This window comes from Carcharhinus amblyrhynchos, chromosome 31 (genome assembly GCF_965287045.1).
Source record: "Carcharhinus amblyrhynchos chromosome 31, sCarAmb.v2.hapA, whole genome shotgun sequence".
In the NCBI taxonomy this organism is placed as follows: domain Eukaryota; kingdom Metazoa; phylum Chordata; class Chondrichthyes; order Carcharhiniformes; family Carcharhinidae; genus Carcharhinus; species Carcharhinus amblyrhynchos.
This window is the reverse complement of record NC_137354.1, coordinates 1,886,640-1,913,368: the sequence shown is the minus strand read 5'-3', so window position 1 is coordinate 1,913,368 and position 26,729 is coordinate 1,886,640. Positions and strand designations below refer to the sequence as shown.

General features: G+C 39.9%; 1 protein-coding gene across 3 annotated transcripts in view; it reads left to right on the top strand.

Moving 5' to 3' along the window:
• Positions 1-26,729, top strand: part of ccser2a (coiled-coil serine-rich protein 2a) — a 670,411-nt gene that overhangs the window by 567,919 nt on the left and 75,763 nt on the right. For all 3 annotated transcript variants that reach the window (XM_080215929.1, XM_080215928.1, XM_080215930.1), the window contains one exon: positions 10,865-10,963. In XM_080215929.1, the coding sequence (XP_080072055.1) occupies positions 10,865-10,963 (99 nt within the window). The remainder of the gene's footprint in view (positions 1-10,864; positions 10,964-26,729) is intronic.

Here is a 26,729-nt window from a genome sequence, read left to right as displayed (position 1 = left end):
TGGGTGCCAACTTTCAGGGATCTATGCACATGTACCCCGAGATCTCTCTGCTCGTCAACACTACCAAGAGTCCTTCCATTAGCCCTATATTCTGTACTCCTGTTACTCTTACCAAAGTGAATCACCTCATACTTTTCCGCATTAAACTCCATTTGCCACCTCTCGGCCCAGCTCTGCAGCTTATCTATGTCCCTCTGCAAACTGTAACATCTATCCCAACTGTAACATCCATCCTAATAAACTAAGTAATAAACTAAGTAAAGTTTATTTATGAGGCACAAGTAGGCTTACATTCGCACTGCAGTGAAGTTACTGTGAAAATCCCCTAGTCACCTCACTCTGGCACCTGTTCAGGTAAACTGATGGAGAATTTAGCATGGCCAATGCATCTAACGAGCACATCTTTTGGACTGCGGGAGGAAACCGGTGCACTTGGAAGAACTCCACGCAGACATGGGGAAAATGTGCAAATTCCACACGGACAGTGGCCCAAGCTGGGAATTGAACCCAGGTCCCTGGCGCTGTGAGACAGCAGTGCCAGCCTCAGTGCCGTCACTCTGCCACCATACTTAACCATTCTAACGATGCATTTGGAGTGTCAGTATGTGGAAAGAGTTTCTTTTTGTATGAAGTGCCAAAATGTTCTTTGATTTATTTCCATGTTGTAGACAAGAATGAGTTTTAATTAAATAAATAGATTTGACTTCACAAGTTTTTAGATTTAATGGGCAAGTACAACACAGTCTTGCCAATTCAACACATCAGACACTTAGCTCTTGGTCGTTTACTAGCAGTGAAAAGATTCGCCACCATCTGAAGAACCAGGGCACAGACAGAGGTGTATGTACAAGATTGCAACTTCCCTCACCCACATAATTCACCAGATTATCCTAGAACCCCAAACATCCTGAAATGTTTTGGCATATCTACAGTTTGAATCACAATGCTGAGTGCTTTTTCCCCAGATGTTTGGGTGCCACTTTATCGACACTGGCTTTACACAGAAATGTTGAATTGTCAAATCTGCCTCTTGGATGTGTCTTCCACACTACCACCATTTAAGTAGCTCTACCCCATGCAAAACTTAAGCATGTGCAAGCTTTTTAGATCTTTGCAAATTGTATGCTGCATCCATATCTAAGCATTTAGTCACAGATTTCTGGAGATTAATAATTATCAACTTTGTGGGTTTTTTTGTTCTTTGAATATTCTCAATGAAGTTTGTATCATTCTCTTTTTCCTGCTCTCTGTCCAACTGCATCCAAAAATTTCAGACATCTATCTTTCCCACCCTCCCCTTGCCCCACCCCTCCAGTTCAGTCGGCATAAGCAGTTCAGAATCTTCCCAATGGGTATTCTGTGTGCTGTGTAATAATGGGAGAGGAGTATCAGAGACATGCAATTCTGAGAATGAGGCTCCAGGGCAGTGTGAAATCGGTGTCTGGGAAATTCCTCAGAGCTGCTCCCACCTGTTTAAACTGCAGCTGCAGCCACCATGCTAACCTCCACCCCTCTACTTAACAAAACACAATGTGCAGAGAATGACGAGCACTGGAAAATTCTGTTAATCTGAACCAGTCTAGTCCTATCACTTTTGTGTTTGATTGTCGGTTTAAACTTTATTGCAAAATGTGGTGCAAAGTCTCACCTTTCTCCTGGTGACCATTTGGCACCCATGTTTAACTCTTTAAATGTTGGTTGGTCATTTTTTGAGTTGAAGTAATTTTCACGTTAATAACTATGGTGTATCGTTTATCAATCTGGAATGCTCGCTTGCAGTGCCTTCTGGAAAAGGATGCAAAAGTCTGAGGTCACGTACCAACCAACTCAAGAACAGCTTCTTCCCTGCTGCCATCAGACTTTTGAATGGACTTACTTTGCATTAAGTTGATCTTTCTCTACATCCTAGCTATGACTGTACCACTACATTCTGCATTCTCTCATTTCCTTCTCTGTAAATGGTATGCTTTGTGTAGCACACAAGAACCAATACTTTTCACTGTGTTAATACATATGACAATAATAAATCAAATCAAATCAAAATACTGCAGCTGACTGTGTGAGATACGTACTGTGTACTGTGAGATATGCAATTGTATTAATGTGTTTAATATGAAGTTTCCCTCCACATGAATTTACAGCTTGTATGCGGTCAGCAGGGTAGATCCAGTGGTATCGTGGTCAAACTTAATTTGTTTTTACAGATATATTCCCAGAAGTGGAGACCCATGTGTTTCAGATGGTTAGAATGCTTCCTTTTACTTTGATGAACTCTGCTTCTAATTGAAATGAGACTCTTGACGTCCTCTGGTGTCCTGTGAGACTGACAGCATCTCCAGTACATCTTAAATGCATTGCTGGCAGCCAAGCCCTTTTCAAAACAAGTTTATTAAACCAGATTGCACATTCAAAGCCAACTCCCAACAGCTAATGCTGGAACTGAGTGCCAGATCACATTTGTAATTACTGGAAGATGATTTTAATCCTTTCTAATTCCAGCTACCACTGGATGTGTTGCCACTCTGTGCCAAGTAATTTTTAAAAGTTGGCTACTGCTGGGTTTGTTGGAGGAAAAGCTAATGAGCTCAGACAGCCTATCAAACCAATCTTCCAAGTTTGGATCATATTTTCCAAGAAATTTCTTGAAGTTCAGCTGCAAACTGATTAGACAGGCAAAGATTCAAAACAGCTCCATGCCCATCAAGAATTTTCTTCCACCTCTTCAACGGAATGTTGCACTGCAATTCAAGTTCATATATGTGCCCCCTAGGGGGCCCCAGTATTACTGGTCAGGAGGGCACCCCTAGCATTCTTTGGACTGATGGTTAGCGGCTGAGTTTCAGTCTCTCGAGGATTGACAGCCTCCTTATTCCCAGTTTTCTCTGACGCCCCTGTCGACTGCTTTCTCTCCAAGCCCCTTCGAACACTGTCTGACACCCTCATTCCCTTGATTGACTGAGTTTCCTGTGTAATTACTGAATTGTTTTGGTCATGTGTGAATTGGTCATATATTACCATTCCTTCATTGAAGTTGGGTCAAAAGCTTAAAGTGCCTTCACCTCATGGACTGAAGAAGACAACCCACTATCACTTTCTCAAGGGTAACTAAGGATGGATAGCAAATATCAACTTTGTCCACATTACTGCATATTGAAAATTAATTTTTAAATATGTAGATTTTTATACCAATATTTCAGAGGTATTTAACTTTTTTTTTGCATTTTGTTGCCGTTTCTCCATGGTAGGATAAGCCAGTGCCATGCATTAGCTACATCAGTTCAATTCATTTAGTTTGCTCTCTGAAACTAATTTGGCATGACAATAGTGCTATGACGTCTCATGTATAACAGAGATTTAAAAGCTTTCAGATGTACAGGGCACGTCAAGGCATTATGAGCCCTGAGTATGTACCCCAGGGTATAGCATGGGAAGGCAGGCTACTCTAAATGGGCCCTCGAATTTTATCCTATGCTGGAAACATTCCAGCAACTGTACAGCTGAAACCCATCTGCACAACACAGCTGACTGCTTGTGCAGAGACACTAGAATTTGCAAATTAACCCGGTCAGTGAGAGCAAGTGGGGTGTTGGTTAATTTGCTTCATTTCTGCCAGGTAAATGGACAAAAACATCATTACTGTGTATTGTAATGTGGGTTAGTCTCTGTTCATTGCCATCCTTGCTAATGTAGATATTTAACAATTGTCCATCGATTACAGGAGCACATTATAATAAATATGAAACAGCGTGTCTCTAGATAAATTAGTTTTGTACTGCATGATGTCTGCTGTTCTACAAAAGATTGCACAGTGTGACTGTCACTTATGATTTACCCATTCAAACCTACAAGAAGAGGTATTTCTTATATTACCCTGCTGGCAGCAATCTGTTCAGTTTAAAAGAAAACAGATATTTCTCTCCCCTAAGAAAATTAAATAGTTTTTTTGAGATTTCATTTGATTGCTCCAACATTATTTGAGTACTGATCTAATTATTATTTCCATTGTAATTTTCCTACACAAGTATGAGCAGCACTGACCGTTCAATTTATCAGCCTATCAAACATGTACTACATGAGTAATGACCTGTTTTGTTGCCAAAGTAACAATAAGGCTAATGGCTATCAGGATTATTTATGTACAAATGATACAACTTCAGATAAAGGGCAGGTGCATGGTTAAAGGTGGAAGTCCCAGTGTTCCTGTCTCAGTTATGACGCTTGGCCATCAGCTTTGCAAGAACAACATGTCACCATCAGCCTCACCATTGGGATACGTTGGACATTTCAAGGTTACTGTATTTGTGTGGAAGAGGCAAATGAAACTTGACATAGAAAAGTGAATCTTACCCACTTCACCTTTTAATAAAGTCATGTGTTAATTACTGCTAAGCAACATACATGTCCGTACTGAAAATCAGCTCTTACAAAAGTGGAGTTACATTATCATTCCAGCTTTTATTGATGGGAGGTTTCTAAAATGCAAAATGTTAAATTAAACCTTTTTTACTTTTCCTTTTTGACTGTATCTAGATCTAGTCTTTGTTTTCCTCTCTTTATATCATTTTATATTGAATCCATTCCATATATTTGCTCAAATGTCCTTGCACTGTTTATTTCACAATCCTTGACCATGTTCATTAAGGAGTTGGCACAGCTGCTTCAGATGCCAGGGAACTGGTCTCCCTTGCTATGCCATTACTAACTCACTCCTCGCTAAAAAAAATCAAAACCAAAATCTATAAGGACAAATCCAACTGTACATTATGCAACAGAAAAATTTGGGCTTTGTTTTCAGTGGACTGCAGATCTTGTTTGGAACTTGTCTGAAATTTAGAAATAATGAGTAAGCGTATAAAGGAAATAATGAGCCCCTTAGTGGTTAAATAGCCCTCATTGTTTAGTGGACACAATGCTGGATGTGGTTATATGTGGATTCATGCACCTCTACAGCTCGTGCTGAATTCAAAATTAAAGTTGTGATTTGGGATAGCATTCACTGGTAACCATGTAATATAAATATAGACTAGTTACTCATTTTGCTGCTAAAAGCAGAATGGTTTTTGAATTTCCCAACACAGCAGTGACCGTTCCAGGGAGTAATTCATTACGTAAAGCACCTTAAGGCTTCCTGATGCTGTGACAATGTAATTGTGGCCATGATGTGGAGATACTGTCTTTGGACTGGGTTGGGCACAGTAAGAAGTCTCTCAACACCAGGTTAAAGTCCAAAAGGCTGACTCACCTGATGAAGGAGCCGCGCTTCCAAGCTCGTGATTCCAAATAAACCTGTTGGACTTTAACCTGGTGCTGCGAGACTTCTTACAATGTAAATACAAGTATTTCCGTCAGTAAATGGGCATCAGCTGATGTCAATATATTGTCTGCTGAAAAATAACAGCCAACTAAAATTTCCATGAAGAAATCTTCCTGAAGAACGATTTAGGTTTGAAGGTCAATGCTGTCCAAACATTGAATGTGAAATATCTTTGCTGTCTAATGTGTGTGTGTGGCCATTACACTGATTTCCACTGTTTTTGATACAAGCCATCTTTCCCCTTGCTGAAGCTGGGTTAATTGGTCAGTCATCTTGTCACAGTAGGACTATAAATTCCTGCTTCAATTTAATCTAAAGTTCAGCAGTAGCTCACGTGCACCAACTTGTTTTAGTATACATTGCATTGTCACTTACGTTGTTAGATTTTTGTTTTAAATTGCCATTTCTCCTGTTGGAAAATGGCACCTAATTTAGAAATAATAGTTAATAGAATATCACAATATCCAATGTGTAAATGAAAACAGCAATCTAGCAGAGTAATTAAATCCCAAACCAAGCCACAGCTGTTCATTTGACACCTCCAACTATAAATTGCATTACCGCGTAATTCATGAATACCCTCATTTGGCATCTCTCATTCTCAAAGGTCTCTGTTCTTTTTGCAAAATTCTGAATCGCCCATGAGAAATACATTAGTTGCTTTAAATTGTGGCAATATTTGTTTCCGGAAATGTTCTTGCTCAACAAAATGTACCAAATAGACAAGACATCATATGCTGATAGATACAAAAGTCTGAGGACATGTAACAACCAACTCAAAAACACCTTCTTCCCTGCTGCCATCAGAACTTTGAATGAACCTATCTTGCATTAAGTTGATCTTTCTCTACACCCGAGCTATGACTGTAACACTATATTCTGCACCCTCTCCTCTTCTTCTCTATGAATGGTACGTTTTCTGTATAGCATGCAAGAAACAATACTTTTCACTGTATGCTAATACAGGTGACAATAAATCAAATCATATTACACTCACTACTTGTTTTGATTATTTATGGTTTTCCTAATTAAATTGTACCATGACTCTTTAATTCTTTAAATAGTATATATGAAAGCAAAAGAATCAAGTTTTCCTATTGACAGGATAGTCATTCATTCCAAGCACATCCCAAAAGCAAATGCCTGTAGTCAGTTGATGACAGTGTCCCTTCAACAGACCCTGCTTGCTCCCCCCCCAAGTATCATAACAATGTGCTTATAGACTTGGAGAACGATCATGGGTGGGAGATAGAGATTTCATTGAGAGATGATCAGGAAGATTTTAATCAGCGCCCTTCAGAATTTGCCTTTGCAGGAATAATGGGATACTTTGGGATTTGAGATCACACTGTCTTTGTAGACATGTCCCAGGCACAAATTCCAGCTTCCTGTTACTTGGCAGCTGTCACCAGATATTAGAGAATTTGATGGCCTTGAGCTCTGCTATGTAGTTGCAGGTCATAAGAACATAAGTGACATCAGGTGCCAGAATCTGTTTCTGAAATGTAACAGTGCCTTGATTAATGGTTGAGGCTGGTTTCCATAGTTCCTTGTTCTCTTCACCTCTGCTTCCTCCCTCTAGGTCATGGTTCCCAGTGTCTCCCTCTCACACTCTCCTCAAGGTGCTGCTTGTCTGTCCCAGTGTCTCCCTCTCGCACTCTCCTCAAGGTGCTGCTTGTCTGTTCCAGTGTCTCCCTCTCACACTCTCAAGGTGCTGCTTGTCTGTCCCAGTGTCTCCCTCTCACACTCTCCTCAAGGTATTGCTGACTCGGGGTGAATAAAATTGAGGTAAAATTGTCAGACCTGTTGAGATTTTCCAGCATTGTCTCTTTTGGTTTCAGAGTTCAGCATCTGCAGTAATTTGTTTTATTCATGCAGCAGTCTCTCAGCACAGCTGAAGTCAGTCTAGATTAAATCCCACAATGGAGTTCAGAACCAAGATTTCAGCTTCTCTGCCGTTTGGCCATTCACACGTTTTATTCTCTCTGTAGCCAGCCATTAGCAGCCTTTCCCCATGTTTTTGTGGCTATGACTTACCTTTCATGCCCGCACCCTGCAGTATAAATATATCCCACCGTCTATGCCTTGACAAAGGGTCATCTGGACGCGAAATGTCGGGTCTTTTCCCCCCTTACAGATGCTGCCAGACCTGCTGAAATTTTCCAACATTTCCTTTTTTGGCATCTAGACTGAGTTCAGCTGTACTGAGACACTGTTGAATTGACAGATGTGAAATGTTAACATGTGGATATATTCTATGGCGAGTTCTGTTGATACCCATGCCAACATTTTACCTTCATCAAAAATCACCAAAAGCAGATTTATCGTTCATTTATCTCATCAATTTGTGTAAGAACTTTGCTGTATGCAAATCGTCTTTCATATTTGCTTACAAGACAGTTCAGGACAGTTCATGTGTTGTCAAATTCTTTAAAATGAATTAGGAGTACAAACAAATAATTCCTATTTGCAGAGGAGGCCTATTTGATGGTTATTGTGTGATTCAGAGTAACATTAACAGCGTGGATGCACTTTGAATGAGATGGACTTGGATCTCCCTCCTCACCCTACTCCTCGAGTGGAAGGCAGTGGCAAAACACCATCGACAAAAGCTGCACAAAAACAGCTCCAGGTGAAACATTGGCAGGCTAAGAATTAAGGACCTGTTTACACAAACTATTCAAAATTGAATCATTGCATGAGAACTCATCTGTGAGTGTTCCCCAGAGAATCTCTGGTGATTTAGCTGACCATATTAACAGACGGCAATGTTGTCAGTACTAATCACTGCTGGAATATTACCCCCACCCTTTCCAGACATGGGATTTCTTTGTGGCTGCAGCTTCCTTATGTCTTGTCCAGTTGGTTCATTTGCTCATCAGTGCTACGTTAAAGGTGTTTATGCCTATGCTAATGTTGTAATAGAAAGGGCGATGAATCTAAAGACAAAGAACTTAATTTGGAATATCTACAAGGTAGTGTGTGAATTTCTGAGCACCCTCGTTATGGGAAGGAGAGTCAGGGAGTGAGTATGACAAAGACTGAATGCAAATGGAGCAGGAATATGAGTTGAAAAGTATGATAGAAGATTTGGAAAAATTGGGAATTATTTCAGTGGGGCCGAGCAAGTTAAGAGGAAATAAAGAAGGGAGTTGAATGTTATGAGATTTTGAGGATTAATAGTGAATGATTATTTCAACAAGTTGAGAAATTGCTAACTATGGAGACTGTTCTCAAGATTATTGCTAAGGAGCAAAGAAAATTGGACAAATTATTCCAAAGACCTGTTAGATAATAGAATGCTTTGCTGCAAGTTATTAAGACAAAAAAAACAAAATGTTATTTGAAAGGGTATTTGACCTGTTTGAAAAGGAATTATAGAATATTGATAGAGGGAAGGAAATGTGGTTAGCAAAGTGAGCTTCACTTGAATTGCTATTTTTCCAAGTTTTCCTTCTGTCTCTGACACAGGCACAATGAATCATATGGCTGCTTTCTGTGCTGTTGTTTCTATATAGCTCATCATTGACTTTTCCTCTAACTTGTTTCTGATGTTTCCCAATATCAGCGTTGTAGCAGACTGCAAAGAGTTGAGAATTCATTTTCTCACTGTTCCATTTGAAATACATTGTCTGTAAACTTGTTTCCAACTGTACCTTCTATTTCTTTGCCTAATGTTTCGATAGTTTTGTCCTTTTTTCACACCATTTTTTAACCATTTCCTGACTGATTAATTGGGACGATGTTACATCATATCAAATATTTGTATCGTTCTTGTGACAGAATAATGATGGAGAATACAGTCCTTCAGTTTAATTACAACCAAATTCCCTCAGCGAGTTGGGAGCTGGAGAATTTGTCACTGACCAGGACACTATAAATGGAGCCATCCAGCAGCTGCTGAAAGAACACATTTGTCTGTGTTCTTTGACTAGTGTACACTCCATCTGTTCCTGATTAGAATAAGGACATTGTGATAAGGACAGAAACTCATTACTGCAAGAAATTGCTTTGCCTCAGGATGTATAACATGGTGTGACATCTCCAGAATATGAATCTCTCTGCAAATAAGTGCTTCGTTAATGAGTATGTAATTAAATAAGTTTCCACTAATATTTACTCACTATTTGCCAAGATGTAGACTTTTGTTACTGTGGCAATAATAAAAGCAAACTCTAAATATTACAAATGAAGTTGATTGTTTGGATTTTCATTGGGTTGTGTCACCAAACTGTAAGTATATAAAAATACAACATGTTATGCTGACTCATGTATAATATATCATCCGAGATTGTTATTGAGCATGTTGAGAATGTATTGCATTCATACAGTCCCTTGTCAGAACTCTCAGAAATGGCTCAATTAATTCTTTTGAATATCAGTGACTGCTGTTACATGGATGGATGTAGCAGCAGAAATTCAAGGCGTTATCAAATTATCTGATTCAAATGCATGCTGTGTACCTCATTCACAGCCATCTCATCCTTTAATAAGGATGGTGAGGGACCTGAAACAACTGTACTAATACAGAAATTATAACAGGAAATATTCAGTAGGTCAGGCTGTCATATGAGGAGAGAGAAATAAAGGTAACGTTTCAGGTTAATAACTGTTTTATTTTCAGAATTCTGATGAATGGCCACAGGTTTGAACTGTGTTAACTCTTTCTCCTCCCTGTAGGTGATGCCTGACCTGCTGAGTATTTCCAATCTTCACTGTTTTAATTCCCATTTCCAGCATCTGCAGGTTTTTGATTCAGTGATAACAATATCACATGTTTTATCACAATCAGACAAAAACTGACATTAAGCCATAGACCTTTTGGAGGCATTGGGGAAAATGAGCAGAATCTGGATCAAAGAGGTGGATTATAATGAACTGGAGAGAGAGAGGAGTAGAAAAAGTGAGAGGATTATGGAGGAATTACCAGAACTTCCAGCCCAAACGGCTGAAGACACGGCCTGCAATAGAATCATAGAATCCCTCCAGTACATTTGGCCCACCGAGTCTGTACCGACCACAATCCCACCCAGGCTCTATTTCTTCAGCTCCACACATTTACCCTTTTAACCCCCCTGATACTAGGGTCAAATTAGCACGGCCAGTCAACCTAACCAGCACATCTTTGGACTGTGGGAGGAAACCAGAGCGTCTGAAGGAAACCCACACAGTCACTGGGAGAACATACAAACTCCACACAGACAATGACCTTAGGCCAGTATTGAACCTGGGACCCTGAAGCTGTCAGGCAGCAGTGCTAACCCAACTGTGCCACCGTGCTACCATGTATGAAGATGGACAAGAGGCCAGAGTTGGAAGAGTACAGTGCTGCCAGAGTGTTGTAGCTCTGGAAAAGATTACAGAGATAGGGAGGAGCGAGACCATAGAGGGATTTGAACAGAAAGGTAAACATTTTCTAAGTGGGGCTTTTGGGGACCAGGGGTAAATGAGCCTTGCTGCATGGGAGCTAAAGAAGTTGAAATTATTTCATGTGATTGTTAGATCTACAGTAGATCTTACTGATCAATTCCATCTTGTTTTTGTATGCAGAGCATCCGATGTAATTGTCAGAAAGGAAATTCTGACACAAAAGGACCAGCATTTCCAAATGCTGATAAGACCACCCAAACAGTCGATAAAGGAATTTATGTAAGTCCAGTTTTTCCAGACCTTCCTGCATTTCAACTGCTTGCTTCAGTCATTTTTCTGTTAACCATTCGTTCTCCATATTTTCATCCTGTCCTGCATCTTCATTCTGAGATGAAAGTAAAACAAGGTAAAAGTTACCAACATTTAAGTCACTAGTGCTGGCATGTGTATGAGAAAGAATATTTAAAAAGTACATATTCTTTTAAAACTAATAGAATTAATAGTTAATTATTCTGCTATCTGATTACTTACACTAGACTTTGTTTCATTTGAGACAAATCCAGGTTTTCATTGCAAACGCAACTTCTTCCTTTCTCTCCTGCCATGTTTGTTGAATACTCTCACATAACAGGAAGTATGTGTTACTAAATAATGGTTATTTTTCTTCCAGCCAAGTTTGTATAATTATGTGTTCATAATTTGGTGAAAATTGGGAGAATTATAACAAGAAATCTAGCAGTTTGGGCAAATTTTCCAAACTGGCGGAGAAGGTCTCACTCTACTTAGTGTTAAAAGTTGCACTGATTAAAAACTAATATTGTATTGCATCAGAGTGTTGATCATTCCATGAAACAAGTTGTATGTTACTGAGTGAAAACAGTAAATTGTTCAAAAAAGTTCAAAGTTAAGGCACAAATAGGTTCAGTTGTTCAGCTAATATGGGTGGCTCTCATAATCACATTTCTTACCTGGACCATAATACTTTGGAATACCTTATTAAACTGAGTGTAAAAATAAATATCTCAATATCATATGTAGTGTACATTTTACACTTCTGGACAGGCTTCCCCTCTCATCATCATGTGTGACATTTCCATCCACTTCAAAGGAGTTAATGCGCTGATAAATAAGAAATTAATAGTATGATGTATGGTGCACAGTGTCTGAGCTTACAGAAAAATTCTAACCTGACAGTAATTTTAAGGTTAAGGTTGATATATTTTAGTAATTCCTGGGATGGCAGGATTGTTGTATGAGAAGAGATTGGGTCAATTAGGCCTGTATTCACTGGAATGAGAGGGGATTTCGTTGAAACATAAAGTTATGAGTGGGTCGGACAAACTGGGAAAGTTGTTTCCTCTGGTTTTGAGGGTCTGGAATGAGGGGTCACAGTCTCAGTATATAGAGTAGGACTGAGATCAGGAGAAATTCCTTCACTCAGAGGGTGGAGGGTGGTGAACCTGTGGAATTCTCTACCACAGGGGCAATGGAGGCTAAGTCACTATTAGTCAAGAAGGAAATAGATTTCAAGACACCAACGGTGTCCAGGGGTATGGGGAGAGAGCAGGAATATTGCATTGAGATAGGGGATCAGCCATGAATGACAGAGCAGGCTTGAGGGGCCAGATACCCTACTCTTACTCCTGTTTCTAGTGTAGCTCATCAGCAGATTGAGGTTTCATCCCTCCTGATGAGAAATTATATATTTTTCAGTGCCACCTCTTCCGTAAATCTGACCTTAATACAAATTACCCCACTCCAGATATATCCATCTGACCATTCCAGCCTTTGTCCACTTGTCATTCTCCTTGTCTGTACTTACCGCCATTCCCCTCTTCCTGCAGCTGCTTCCTACCACACACCAGCTTTCTCAGGTTTTGCTGGCACCACTTGCTACTGCTTCAGACCTTCTGATCAGCGTCAGCCATGCTAGTGGCCCGAGTGAGAGAACCCATCTGCATGACATTATGCAATCTACAAGCACACATTAAAAATCGGCATAAGGTGACACAAACTAAAAGCCAGCTGACAGCAAATAGTTACAGTTGAGTTCAAATCTGGATTCTTTCATTTTTTTAATTATGGTCATTGTCATTTTAATTCCATTGCTTTTTTTAATCAGTGTTTCATCAGTGAATTTATTTTTTATTAATATTCTTTGCTTATTTTTGATTGGACTAGATTGGCAGCAAGAAAGACCTGAAACGTTCCAAAGCAGCCTTATTATCATACTGAAAAAAAGAAATTAAAGTCTCCTTTATCTTAATTAAAAAAGAGTTTGCTATTCTATTTGAAATTATATATATAGGATCATGTTGTAATATTACCATGAGTACTGCAGGGATGTGTGTCTGGATACATGGTCTGGTACATAAACATTTTAAATCAGGAATAAAAAGACAATCCTAATTTTATTTCTAAAATATAAAATATGCATGAGGAGGATTCTGTATTGATTAAATTTCTACTGAGGTCGTTCTAGAGTAATTTTCCTTTCCCCCTGCAGCTCTCTGAGGAGCTGTGACACCCGTAACCTATAGCCGTGTCTACACATGTCCAATTTATAGAGAAGCAAATTCTTCAACTTGTGCATTCCAGCTAATGTGCATCCGATTAACTCATCCTATATTAGGAATGATGGCAGTAGAAACATGTTGGTCAGACTCATGATTGGTTCCATTAAAAGCCTTTGATTCCTAAGCATTTTTTTTATTTTTTAAGTCAGGCATAATTTTTTCCAGATTTGGTTCTTTTCTGCAGCATATTCAATTATCTAAAGAAGACACCTTATCATCATCATTTTCCTGAAGAGGACAGTGTCATTAAGAAGAGGCTGTCAGGATCACAGAATTGTTACAGTGCAGAAGGAGGCCAATTGGCCCAGCCTGTTTGCACCAGCTCTCTGAATAGCAAGTCCCTTGATGCCATTCTCTCATCTGACTCAGGCAACACAACTTACTCTTACTGCATATGAAATGGGGGGAGCGTGCACAAGATTTTAGAATAACTAAAATTTTCGATATGGTAATAAAGCATGGAATTATAATGAACATTTGCAGGCATCAAGCAAGATTAAAGATTTGTAGAATTATAAATTTTTGGAGCATCCAAGAAAAAAAATGAATTCATATTCAACTAATATTTTTATGCGTGAGCTGGATTAATATCTGTTTAAGTAATTGAGGGGGTATAATATTTGGAATAGTGAAACAATTCTGTAAGTGGAGAGTGTTAGTGGCATGTGGTCAGTGGGGGGTCAGTGGCATATGATCAGTGGTATTTGGCCTTTGTGTGATATGCACGAATATTCATGCGGATAAAATTTTATACTTTTTGAACCAAACCCAGTTCTCCGATCTTTCCATGTGATTTATTGTTGCCTTTTCCCATAGCAGCTGTTCTTATGACTCCTTAATTGTCAATTTGTGCTGAATTCTAAGCTGGTCTACAAAGAGTTGATTTAAAATTCCTCACATTGGTCCCTGCCAGACAGGAGGGAGAGGAATGATAGCATCCCATTGGATCTGAACCCATCTTTCAGATGTTGAACACAGTATAGTAACAGGCTGTGTAACTCGATAGATTGGGGGAATGTCATTTACAATGATGATAAATCCAGGGTCTGTGGGTTTGACTCACCTCATGTCATTTGCACTGTTGCTAACACTGAGCTCCGTTGACTTTGGGAATGTAGTTTTGAAAATGATGCCAACATCTTGTTATGTCTTGTTAGCGCAGGCTTTTTCTGTCACCATCAATTTCACAACAAATTTCTTGGTGATTTGGCTATGCTCTATCCCTTCCCCTCACTCAGATCCTCAGGAGTAATCTGTGAGGCAGTGAGTTTCTCTGTACCTATGTTAATTAGCTGTTGCCACAGTTCCAATGTGAATACAATTTTAAACTAATTGAATTTCTGCCTGAATGAACGAAATTGATACGGTCACCTCATCCCATAGAGATAAAACCACGTGGAAAATACAAACAAAACACATGGATTCTTTCCCAATCCAGCCTAATTATTCAAATACAGAATGAATAATAAAAACATCTGTTTGCTCTCTCTCTGTAAGGTTTGTTTTTGTTTGAGATTGTAGAGATCATTATCCAGTTGGTAAGGAAAGGTGTTTTCTCATCATTATTTTGCTTCTCTCACCAACAAGTACATTCTAAGATCTCAGATGTTCTATGAATATTAAACAATGAGAGAGTGATGAGTAATCTTGGCCAATGTTTATGTTCTGTTTGATTAGCATTGCTAAAAATGTGAAGAATTGACAATGGAGAGATGTCTGTCTTTGCAAGCAATGATGTGTTAAAGTGCTCTCAAGCTAATGTCAGGAGGGTTTTTATATATAACATATAACATATTTATGATCTGGAGGAGGGAACCGAGTGTAGGGTGTCGAAATTTGCTGATGACACCAAGATTGAGGGAACGGCAAATTGTGCGGAGGGTGTGGAGAGTCTGCAGAAGGATCTAGATAGGCTGGGCGAATGGGCCAGGAAATGGCAAATGGAATTTAATGTTGGCAAGTGAGAGGTGGTCCACTTTGGTAGGAATAATGGTAGGAAGGATTATTACTTACGTGGCGAAAAACTGCAGCAGGCGACGGTGCAGAGGGACCTAGGGGTCCTTGTGCATGAGTCGCAAAAACCCAGCTTGCAGGTGCAGCAGGTGGTCAGGAAGGCGAATGGGATGCTGGCCTTCATAGCGAGGGGGATTGAATATAAAAGTAGGGAGGTCTTGCTGCGGCTGTATAGGGCATTGGTGAGGCCGCAGCTGGAGTACTGTGTGCAGTTTTGGGCGCCGCACCTGCGCAAAGATATTTTGGCCTTGGAGGGAGTGCAGAGGAGGTTTACTAGGCTGATACCGGAGTTGAGGGGGTTGAGCTATGAGGAGAGGCTGAATAAACTAGGCTTGTACTCGTTAGAGTTTAGAAGAATGAGGGGAGATCTCATTGAGACGTATAAGATGATGAATGGGATGGATAGGATAGAGGTGGAGAGACTCTTCCCGCTCAAAAAAGACAGTAGGACTAGGGGGCACAGCCTCAAGATAAAGGGAGGGCGGTTTAGAACGGAGTTGAGGAGGAACTTCTTCACTCAAAGGGTGGTGAATGTCTGGAATTCTCTGCCCGTTGAAGTGGTGGAGGCTGCCTCGCTAAATATTTTTAAGACGCGGGTTGATGGGTTTTTGACAAGAGAGGGGATTAAGGGTTATGGGGAGAGGGCGGGAATGTGGAACTGAGCCACGACAGATCAGCCATGATCTTATTGAATGGCGGGGCAGGCTCGAAGGGCTAGATGGCCTACTCCTGCTCCTATTTCTTATGTTCTTGTGTTCTTATATAACATATCTATATCTCACTTCCAATGCAATAAAACATACCAAGGTGCTTTGCAGGAATGTTAACAAAATTCAACACCAAACAATGTAAAGAAGTATTATGCAAACATGAGAAATGGGAGCAAACGTAGGCTATTCAGCCCCTTGAACCTGTTCTGCTATTCAATAAGATCATGGGTGATGTCTTCGTGTTTCGAATTCCATGTCTCCATCCACCCCTTCTTTGATTCCCTTGTTTATCGAGGAGATGGCCAAGAGTTTGGTCAGATAGGTTAGGTCAAAGAGTTGAGGAACCTGCAGAGGAGAAAGAAATGGTGAAACTTAGGAAGAAAATTCCAGAGCCTAGACTATTGGCAGAAGACATGGCAACCAAAGGTGGAGCCTAAAAATTAACAAAAATAGCTATTAAGTAAAAGTGGAGAAAGAGTTGTCCATGGGTGAAAACTGTTCTCTTTGCCTTATTCTTTTTTTATTCTCTGATTTATGTACATCTTTTCTCCCACATGCAAGAGATTGACTCAGGATAGAGTATGAATGGCCCACATGATTCTTTCCATCCAGTGCTCATATATCCATTCCTGTTGTTGTAGCTCAGACATTCCATGCCAGCAGTCCATTAGATCCTGGTGTTCATCAGTATTGAATCCAATACTAAGTGAGCATTTTCCAGTCAGAGTGATTGGGTAATGATTACAGGTAGGAGCTGTGTCTAACTCTAAGATGTTGAGGACACTGTAACACCTCACCACTGGATTCCCATCTGAGATCAACTCACTCCACAAACAATAGGCTGAAATGTGGCACCTCCTTCAGGATGAACATAGTTTAATGCGGCAATCTACCAAATCTTGTACAATGCAGTAATTATAATTTCAACTCAATTGAGAAGTGCCAGGGATTAGATTATAGAATAGCACAAATCAGATTTGCCTTTCCACAAGTTTTAGAAGAAATATATTAGTTCGAGTTTCTGTACCATAGACCAGACATTCTGCATCTAGTTGTGCCATTTTTTGCTGATTCTCAGATGATACGCAGTTAAATAGTGACTAAGTACTGATTAGGGAGACCATCTGACCCATCCGCTTTATCTTTCACTGGAGCCTGTGATATTCTTTAATCTCAGCATCATAATTTCATTCTGCACTTTCCTATTCAGCAGGTTAGTTGGTCTGTTTTGTAAAGTGCTTCTTGACATTATGGCTGCTATTTACCAGTTTGTAATAAACCCTGCAATGTGTTTAATGTCTGACTGGGAGTAGAAAATGACACCAGTTCCTAGACCAATTTTTTCAATAATTATTTTTTGACCCCAAGCTGCTTGTAAAACCACCAGCTTTTTATCTGTGAATTTTAATATGTAATTCACTAAGGCTAGCTGTTGCAGTGCCACTGATTGTACTGCACTGCACCACATCAAATTGTGCCTTTGACATCCTCTGTGTTAAAACCCTGATATTGGATAAGCTACTATGATGAGAATGAATCCGGGATAAAGTTCTGGAGTGCCCTGCTTTCCAGTGGGAAGTGCCTTATTCACGCACAAGTGTGTGCAGGGGCCTGGCAGAAGTTCAGAGGGACTTGAAAAGAACAGATTTGAAAAAAGCAAACTTGAATTATTTATGAAAACTTTGTTATTGCAGAACATATGAAGTTTGATCTTGGGGAAAGCAGTAATGCCAAAAGTATTGTTGTTTAATGTTATTCACTGCCTTCTGAGATTGTTTGTTTTATTTTGTATAATATGTTGCTTTGATAACCACTAAATATGAGTCATATTTTGAATTTTGTCTTCTTCTTCCGTTGTTGGAGCCATTGCAGCAGCATGTGTAGAATGAATATCCTGAAGGAAATTCAGCTATGTTGCAGTTCAATATAGGGATACTCAGTGAGGAAGGGAGGTAGAGTAAACTTGTTCTCCAAACCCAACAGATGGAATGTTTGTAGCTTTTTCATTATCCCAGTGAATTGTTGGATGTTAGAATAAGCTTTGTGAAATAGAATAGTGAAATACGTGTAAATGTACTGGGAGCTGCAGGAAAATACCTATCTGCAATTCATAGAACACTACATCATCAGCTTCTCACATACGTGCACATGGGTGGCACAGTGGTTAGCACTGCTGCCTCACAATGCCAGGGACCCGGGTTTGATTGGTATGCTGGCCTTTATAGCGAGGGGGATAGAATATAAAAGCAGGGAGGTCTTGCTGCAACTGTACAGGGCATTGGTGAGGCCGCAGCTGGAGTACTGTGTGCAGTTTTGGTCGCCACACTTGTGCAAGGATATATTGGCCTTGGAGGGAGTGCAGAGGAGGTTCACTAGGCTGATACCGGAGATGAGGGGTTGGACTATGAAGAGAGACTAAATTGACTGAGTCTGTACTCGTTGGAGTTTAGAAGGATGAGGGGGGATCTTATAGAGACATATAAGATAATGAAGGGGATGGATAGGGTAGAGGTAGAGAGATTCTTTCCGCTCAGAAAGGATAGCAGGACTAGAGGGCACAGCCTCAAGATAAGGGGGGTGCAGTTTAGATCAGAGTTGAGGAGGAACTTCTTCACTCAAAGGGTGGTGAATCTCTGGAATTCTCTGCCTGTTGAAGTGGCGGAGGCTATCTCGCTAAATATATTTAAGTCACGGGTAGATAGGTTTCTGATAGACAAGGGAATTAAGGATTGTGGGGAGAGAGCGGGAAAGTGGAACTGATCCACTTCAGATCAGCCATGATCTTATTGAATGGCGGGGCAGGCTCGAAGGGCTAGATGGCCTATTCCTTCTCCTATTTCTTATGCTGTTATGATTCCCAGCTTGAGTTACTATCTGTGTGGAGTCTGCATGTTCTCCCCGTATCTGCGTGGGTTTTCTCTGGGTGCTCCGGTTTTCCTCCCACAGTCTGAAAGACATGCTGGTTATGTGCATTGACTGTGCTAAATTCTCCCTCAGTGTACCCAAACAGTCGCTGGAGTGTGGCGACTAGGGGATTTTTGCAGTAACTTCATTTCGGTGTTAGTGTAAGCCCACTAGTGACACTAATAAATAAACTTAAACATACACTCTTTAACAATACACAGGGTAGCTCCGGCTAAAGATGTCCTTCTGGGAAAGTCTGGCGTTAGCGTGCATTTATACACGGCCATATGTTTGTTACTTTTATGTCACTAAACAGGTAAATTGTTATTGAGAGGATTTCACAAAATCTCATGGACAGCAGTTTTGGTGCCCATTCCTAATTGCCCTGGAATTTCTGAGGGCAGTTAAGAGTCAGTCACATTGCTGTGGATCTGAACGGAGCCAGACCAGGTAAGGATGGCAGATTCCCTTCCCCAAAGGACTCTGATGACCCATTTAGGTTTTTACATTTTTAATTCCAGATTTTTTTTAAATTCTGCTGTGGTGGGATTTGAACCCTTGTCTCTGGAACATTATCCTGGATCTCTGGAACATTACCCTGGATCTCTGGATTACTAGTCCAGTGACAGTACCATTATACCACTACCTCTTTTTTTCCTTTTGATGATAGAATAAATACTAGCCAACCCTGCATGAGCAGCAATTTCCTGCAGTTGAATATTGAGAACTATAAGTCTTCAGTCCTTGCTGCGCACTCCGTTTCCTAATGTGGAGGTGCTGGCATTGGACTGGAGTGAAAACAGAAAGAAGTCTCACAACACCAGCTTAAAGCCCAACAGGTTTATTTGTAGCAAACGCCACAAGCTTTCGGAACAGGCTGTCCCTTCATCATTGACTTCATCATTCTTCGTTGTCTGAGACTGAGCGAGGACAAACTCAAACCGCATAATCACTTCATCAGCAAAGCTATCCATTTATGGCTTTGTAAAGTTGTCCATCAGCTTCCCTGTGGTCAATGACTGATATTGGCTCCAATCCTTGTTTTCAAATCCTTCCATGACTTTGCCATTCTCCATCTCTAAACACATACAGCCATGCAAACCTTCAAAATCTGTGTTCCCCTAATCCTGGCCTCCTGTGAATCCGCAGTTTTAATCATCCACCATTGGTGACCATGCCCTCAGTTAGGCCGAGGCCCCAAGCCCTGGAATTCCCTTCCATTGTCTCACTATTAGCCCCACTGTAAGACACTGCTTATAACAACATCTTTGACCAAGCTTGACCATCCTAATACCTTCATTTATGGCTCAGTATCAAACTTTATTTAGTAATGTTCCTTTGAAGTACCTTGGTATGTTTTACTATATTGAAGGAAATATGTAAATACAAGCTGTTTTTTCAGAACGATTCCTGTATAGCTTAGGTATTGCACATTGAAAGTATCTATCTTTATTGGCAGAATGCTTCAGAAGGGAGAACCCTGGGGAAAGTACATCTTCCTCTGGTATGTTCTGACACACTGGCATTGGGAAAGATTTGGGAACATGTTGCGTTGCTGTATTGGAATCAGAAAATGAATATTGACGTGCCAATCTGTTCTGTTAATTGGATCATAAGAATGTATTTAATGCACCTCTTGCTCAAATTGATGAAGATCTCATTTATTGCTTGGTCCCTGTGTGAAATTTCATGGCTTAGAGCCAGAATATTGAAAGGCAGAGGCTCTGCAAGTTATTGGTCTTTTAGGATAGCACTCAGAGACTGAAATATTATACTGGAGAGAGCAGTCCTTTATTTATAATGTTTTATCATGAGTTTTGTTTAACAAATCAGGCAGACTGCTTTCACAGCCCAGGAGAGGGGATAGAAATAGTAAATTAGCTCCTTATAGATGTTGCTGTTTACATTGGATTGTTGTCATGAATTTGGTTTCTTCCATTTTTCATGTAATGCCATAAATATTTTATCTGCTTTAGCTGATAATATCACTGGTCTAGGTTTATTTTTCACCAATTCGGAATAAAGTGCTATTGGAGCACAGATGTGATAAATCCTGTAAATGGATTACTGCAACTGGGGTAATTGTTTGTCTTTGGGACACAGAATTCCACCCAGGGGTCAGCTTTGATTAGTTATGGAGCTTATGAAAGTTGTTGTGAATCTGTTGAAAAAAAATGGTTCTATAAAACTTGGAAATGTAAGACTGAGCTTCTTATTGAGAAACTGCAGCCTAAACAGATTGCCACATTATCTATCTTCCTGTAAAAGGATTCCGTTTCCTCCTCCTAAATAGCAACGGATCAAGAACTTTAATGTAAATTCTTATGATTAATTTGTTAAACTTGCAGCTGTCAAAATTATTGTAGATGCACAATTTATCACAAACCAGGATATTCAATGACTAGAAACATTCATTTCCTGAAATGAACACCAGATATTGCATTTTCAATCAGTCATGAAGAAGATCCTGCTACATTAGGGGAGGCGATGGCATGGTATTGTCACTGGACTAGAAGTCCAGAGACCCAAGATAATGCTTGGGGACCAGTGTTCAAATTCTGCCATAGTAGATGGTGAAAATGGAATTCAGTAAAAATCTGGGATTAAAAGTCTAATGATGACCATGAAACCATTGTTGCAAAAAAACCCATCTGCTTCACTAATGTTCTTTGGGGAAGGAAATCTGCTGTCCTCACCTGGTCTGGCCTACATGTGACTCCGGATCCACTGCAATGTGATTGATTCTAAATGTCCTTGGGGATGGGTAATAAATGCTGGCCCAGTCAGCGACAGCCACACCACATGAACAATTTTTCTAAAAAACTCACATTTTTGAGATGTGTCCTTTTTCAGCAGCTTTCTTGTTCCTTTCTTTCCACTCTTCGTTTTCTCAGGCTTCTTGTTGGCGATGTGTTTCTGTAGATGGAGTTCATGCGATGACGCTGGACGATGTGGCCATCAGTCTATGGGAACATTCGAGAGTATTGACCAGATGCAGCATCTCCTGCTGAACTACATCCTGCCAACCCCTAAAATTACCAATTTCCAGAAGGGCAGTGAAGGCAATTTTTCTGTCTTCCAAATCCTGAGGGATTTGATACATACGTGGAAACATGCATAGAAACTAGAAGCAGAAGTAGGCCATTCAGTCCTTCGAGCTTGCTCCACCATTCATTTTGATGATGGCTGGTCATCAAGTTCAATATCCTGATCTCTCCACCTTCCCCCTCCCCCATATCCCTTGATCCCTTTCATCCCAAGAGCTATATCTAATTTCTTCTCGAAGTCACACAACATTTTAGCCTCAACTGCTTTGTGTGGCAGTGAATTCCACACATTCATTATCCTCTGGGTGAAGAAATTTCTCCTCATCTCAGTTCTAAAAGTTTATTCCTTATCCTCAAACTATGACCCCTAGTTTTGAACTCACCCTCCATTGGGAAATTCTTTTATCAATTCAGAATTCAGCCTAGAATTTTACAAGTTTCTATGAGATCCCTTCTCGCAATTCTAAACTCCAGTGAATATTATCCTAACTGACTTTGTCTTTCCTCACATTGACAGACCTGCATCCCAGGAATCAGCCTGGTAAACCTTCGCTGCTCTCCCTCTAGAGCAAGAACATCCTTCCTCTGATAAAGGCTCTGAAACTGTACACAATATTCCAGATGTGGTCTCACCAATGCCATATACAATTGCAGCAAAATATCCCTACTCCAAATCCTCTTGCTATGAAGGCCAACATACCATTTGCTTCTTTACTGCCTGCTGTACCTGCATGCTTAGTCTCAGTGACTGATGCACAAGGACACCAAGGTCTCGCTGAGTATTCACCTCTCTCGATTCACATCCATTCAAATAATAATCTGCCTTCCTCTTTTTGCCACTGAAGTAGATAACGTCACATTTATCCACATTATAGTGCATCTGCAACGCATGTGCCTTGTCCATTCAACCCGTCCAAATGATGCTGAAGAATCTTTGCATCCTCCTCATGGCTCACCGTTCGACGCAACTTTGTATCATCTGCAGATTTGGAGATAATACATTTAGTTCCCTATCCAAATCATTAATATGTAACGTGAACATTTGGGGTCCTAGCACAGATCCCTGCAGAACTCCACTAGTCACTGACTGCTCATCATTTGTGCCACTCTTTGCTTCTTATCTGCTGGCCAGCTTTCTATCCATCTCAAGACACCATCCACAATCCCATGTGCTTTAACTTTACATAGTAGTCTGCAATGTGAAACCTTGTTGAAAGCTTTCTGAAAATCTAAATAAATCACATGCACCAGTTCTCCCTGGTCAACTCTACTAGTTACATACTAGTGGTTTTGCCACGCGCAATTTTCTTTTTGTAAATCCATGTTGACTTTGCCTGATTATACCACTGCTTTCCAAATGCTGAGCTATGAAATCCTTGATAGGGGACTTTAGCAACATCCCTACTATTGATGTTAGGCTCACTAGCCTATAGTTCCCTATTTTCTCTCTACCTCCCTTTATGAACAGTAGGCTTACATTAGCTACCCTCCAATTCGTAGGAGCCGTTCCAGAGTCCAATTTTGGAAAATGAGCATCAGTGGATCTACTATTTCCAGGGCTACTTCCTTAAGTACTCTGGGATGAAGATTATCAGGTCCTGGATAGTTACCCACCTTCAATCCTATTTACTTCCCCAAACCATTTCTCTACCAATACTGATTTCCTTCAGCTCCTCACTAAAGTTTGTTTCTCTCAGCCCTCCTGGTACATTATTTATGTCTTCCTTTGTGAAGACAGAAGCAAAGTATGAATTTAGTTCCTCAGCCATTTCTTTATTCCTCGTTTTGAATTCTCCTGTTTCTGAATGAGGAGGGTCTAAATTCAGTTCTGTCAATCTTTTTCTCTTTCCATACTTATAGAAACTTTTACAGTCAGTTTTTATATTCCTCACCAGCTTACTTTCGTACTCTATTTTACCCTTCTTAATCAATGCCAATTGTAACATCCATACTCCATAAATATTTGAAAGGGTGTTTACAATCTGATAATAAAGATGAGTAAATAAATGATCAGGTATAACACACAAGTACAAAAGATGCCGAATGTGGGTTAGATACTCAGAATATTATGTTTTATATCCAAAAAAGCTCAAAATTACAGAAGAAGAGTGGGAGAGTGCAAACAGTTAATGAAAGTCATTGGTCTGTAACAACAATATCAAAAAACAAGCACTGCTGTGAAAAAGCACAAAAATAGCTTATAAGCCAATACATCTGGCAGAGGCCATGTTTCAGAAGCATATGGACACTGTGTGCATGGTTAAACAATGGAATGAACATACAACAGCATTAATACATGCACTGGTCCCAATCTCAACCTGCTCCAGCCAATCTGGTTCCCAAGCATTCATGGAGTTTACAACACAAAAGTCGGGGGGGGGAGGAGTTTACAACACAAAAGTGTGGGGGGGGGTGTCATTCAGCCAATCTCACTAATATTAACGCTCATGAACTGGAATTCACTGCCTGAAAGATTAGTGGAAGGACATTCTGTAGTAACTTCCAGACAGAAATTGGATAAATACTTGAAAGGGCAATAGGGAAAGAAGGCAGAAAATGGGACTGATTGAACAGATGTTTCAAAGAGCCAACAAGAACTTAATGAGCTGAATGGCTTCCTTCAGTGTTGCCTGATTCTCTGAGAACAGGGCAGGGAAATGAGATCCAGTTCATGAGTGCTAACGATAGTGAGATTGGCTGAATGGCATCCTTTTGTGTTGTAAACTCCATGAATGCTTGGGAACCAGATTGGCTGGAGCAGGTTCTGAGATTGGGACCAGTGCATGTATTAATGCTGTTGTATGTTCATTCCATTGTTTAACCATGCACACAGTGTCCATATGCTTCTGAAACACGGCCTCTGCCAGATGTATTGGCTTTGTGCTTTTTCAGAGCAGTGCTTGTTTTTTGATATTGTTGTTACAGACCAATGACTTTCATTAACTGTTTGCAATCTCCCACTCTTCTGCTGTAATCCTGAGCTTTGTTGGATATAAAACATAATATTCTGAGTATCTAACCAACATTCAGCAACTTTTGTACTTGTGTGTTATACCTAACCATTTATTTGCTTATCTTTATTGTTACATAGTGCAAAATACATAGGCACGATATTAAAAACAAGAACAGCAACAACAGACAATACATAAAAATTGCACTATGTTTCTGACAAGTATTCTAAAAGTCACTGTATTTTTAGCATTGACACCAAAATCAAGTGAAGAAATCCAAGTATCTACATGAAAACAAAATTGCAAATGTCAAGACGTGAACCAAATTTCTGTGCTTTATACTGATGACCGCATAAAACACTGTAATTGAGAGGAAAGCTTTTCCGGGTTAGAGGTAGTAAGACCATGTGTCAATTTACAAATTTCAACTAAATCAAACATCAGTCTCCTCTAAAGATTGTCATCAAAGAATTCTTAAATGCTCCTCATAAGATATTCCCCTCATGTGTTCTATTTTTCTGCTAACACATCTTTGCACTCTGTATATAAGCAGTATATCTCCCTGAAAGTGGATGTGAAGTCCAGATGTGGGTGTCCCAGTTGCTTATAGAGTTTAAGATAAACACTGACATCCCGACTCTCAGAGGATGTTCAACACTCATAATGATGATGTCATTTGTAGATATTTTCCCCATTTTGAAATTACCTTAACTCTGGGCTTTGGATTCAATATCTGGAGGTTTTATAAAATTATAGGACAGTGTTGCCCCAGACAAATTAATCACCTCAATAATCCAGAATTATCTACACAGGCATGTATAGTTAAAAATCTCAGTTGCAAATACACAACCTGTTAATGCACGGAAATCAGTCTGACATAGAGGGGTTATACATCCCAGAATCTAACTCCTAGCTCAGGTCTGGAACAACTTGCCTTATCCTAGATCTTTATAAAACAAAATCCCCTTGTGCCGTACAGTTTAATTTTGTTTTGTTGCAAAGGATTTCTTTGTGAATTTAGTGTTAACGATACTATAATTTGACTTTTTTTCAGAGCAGCTTTCATCAAAATAGAGGAAGAAAGATGGGGAGCTGAAGGACTTGTACTAGTTAGGGATAACATAATGGTTTGAAATAAAAAGGAGAGGGCTAGCAGAAGGATAGGTACAAAATCTGATGGACTGAGTTGAAAGCTAAGGGATCTATTTTCTTAATCGGAGTATTTTGTAGATCACCAATTACTGGGAGGGAACAGGATGAAAATCTGCAAGTGGGGTTGTAGCCATGAAATAATAATCAGGGTGATATCAATGAACTGGCAGACGAAGTAGGAAAAGGAAAAAAGGGAAAGAAGTTTTAAAGCAGACTCGGGGCTCCTTTCTTAACATGTAAGAAATCAAATCAAAAATAATTATTGTTGTAATGGGTAATCAACAGGACAGATGGGAGGGGGTAGGTAAGAGCGTCAGTGCATCTTAGTAGTAGTGATCACAACATAGTATGGTTTAAGATATGGGTTGAGTGTAACATAAATAAGATAAAGAGTAAGGCCATAGATTGGAAAAGATCAAATTCTGAGGAAATGATGTTGGTATTAAAGATAGGTCTGAATAGAGCTAACGTTTCAAGTCAGGATAACCCTTCATCAGAGCTGCCTTTATTAAAGATGATAGACTAGGAGAATATCTGGACAAACAAGGCTGAAAAGCATTGGGAAATCTTTAAAAAGGCAATCAATTGGGATCAGGAGAAATGTATCGCAATAAAAAGCTAAAACACAAGCTAATTATGGTTCACCTTGAATGCATAAAGATGTAAAGAAAAAATTGACAGAAGGAAAGCAT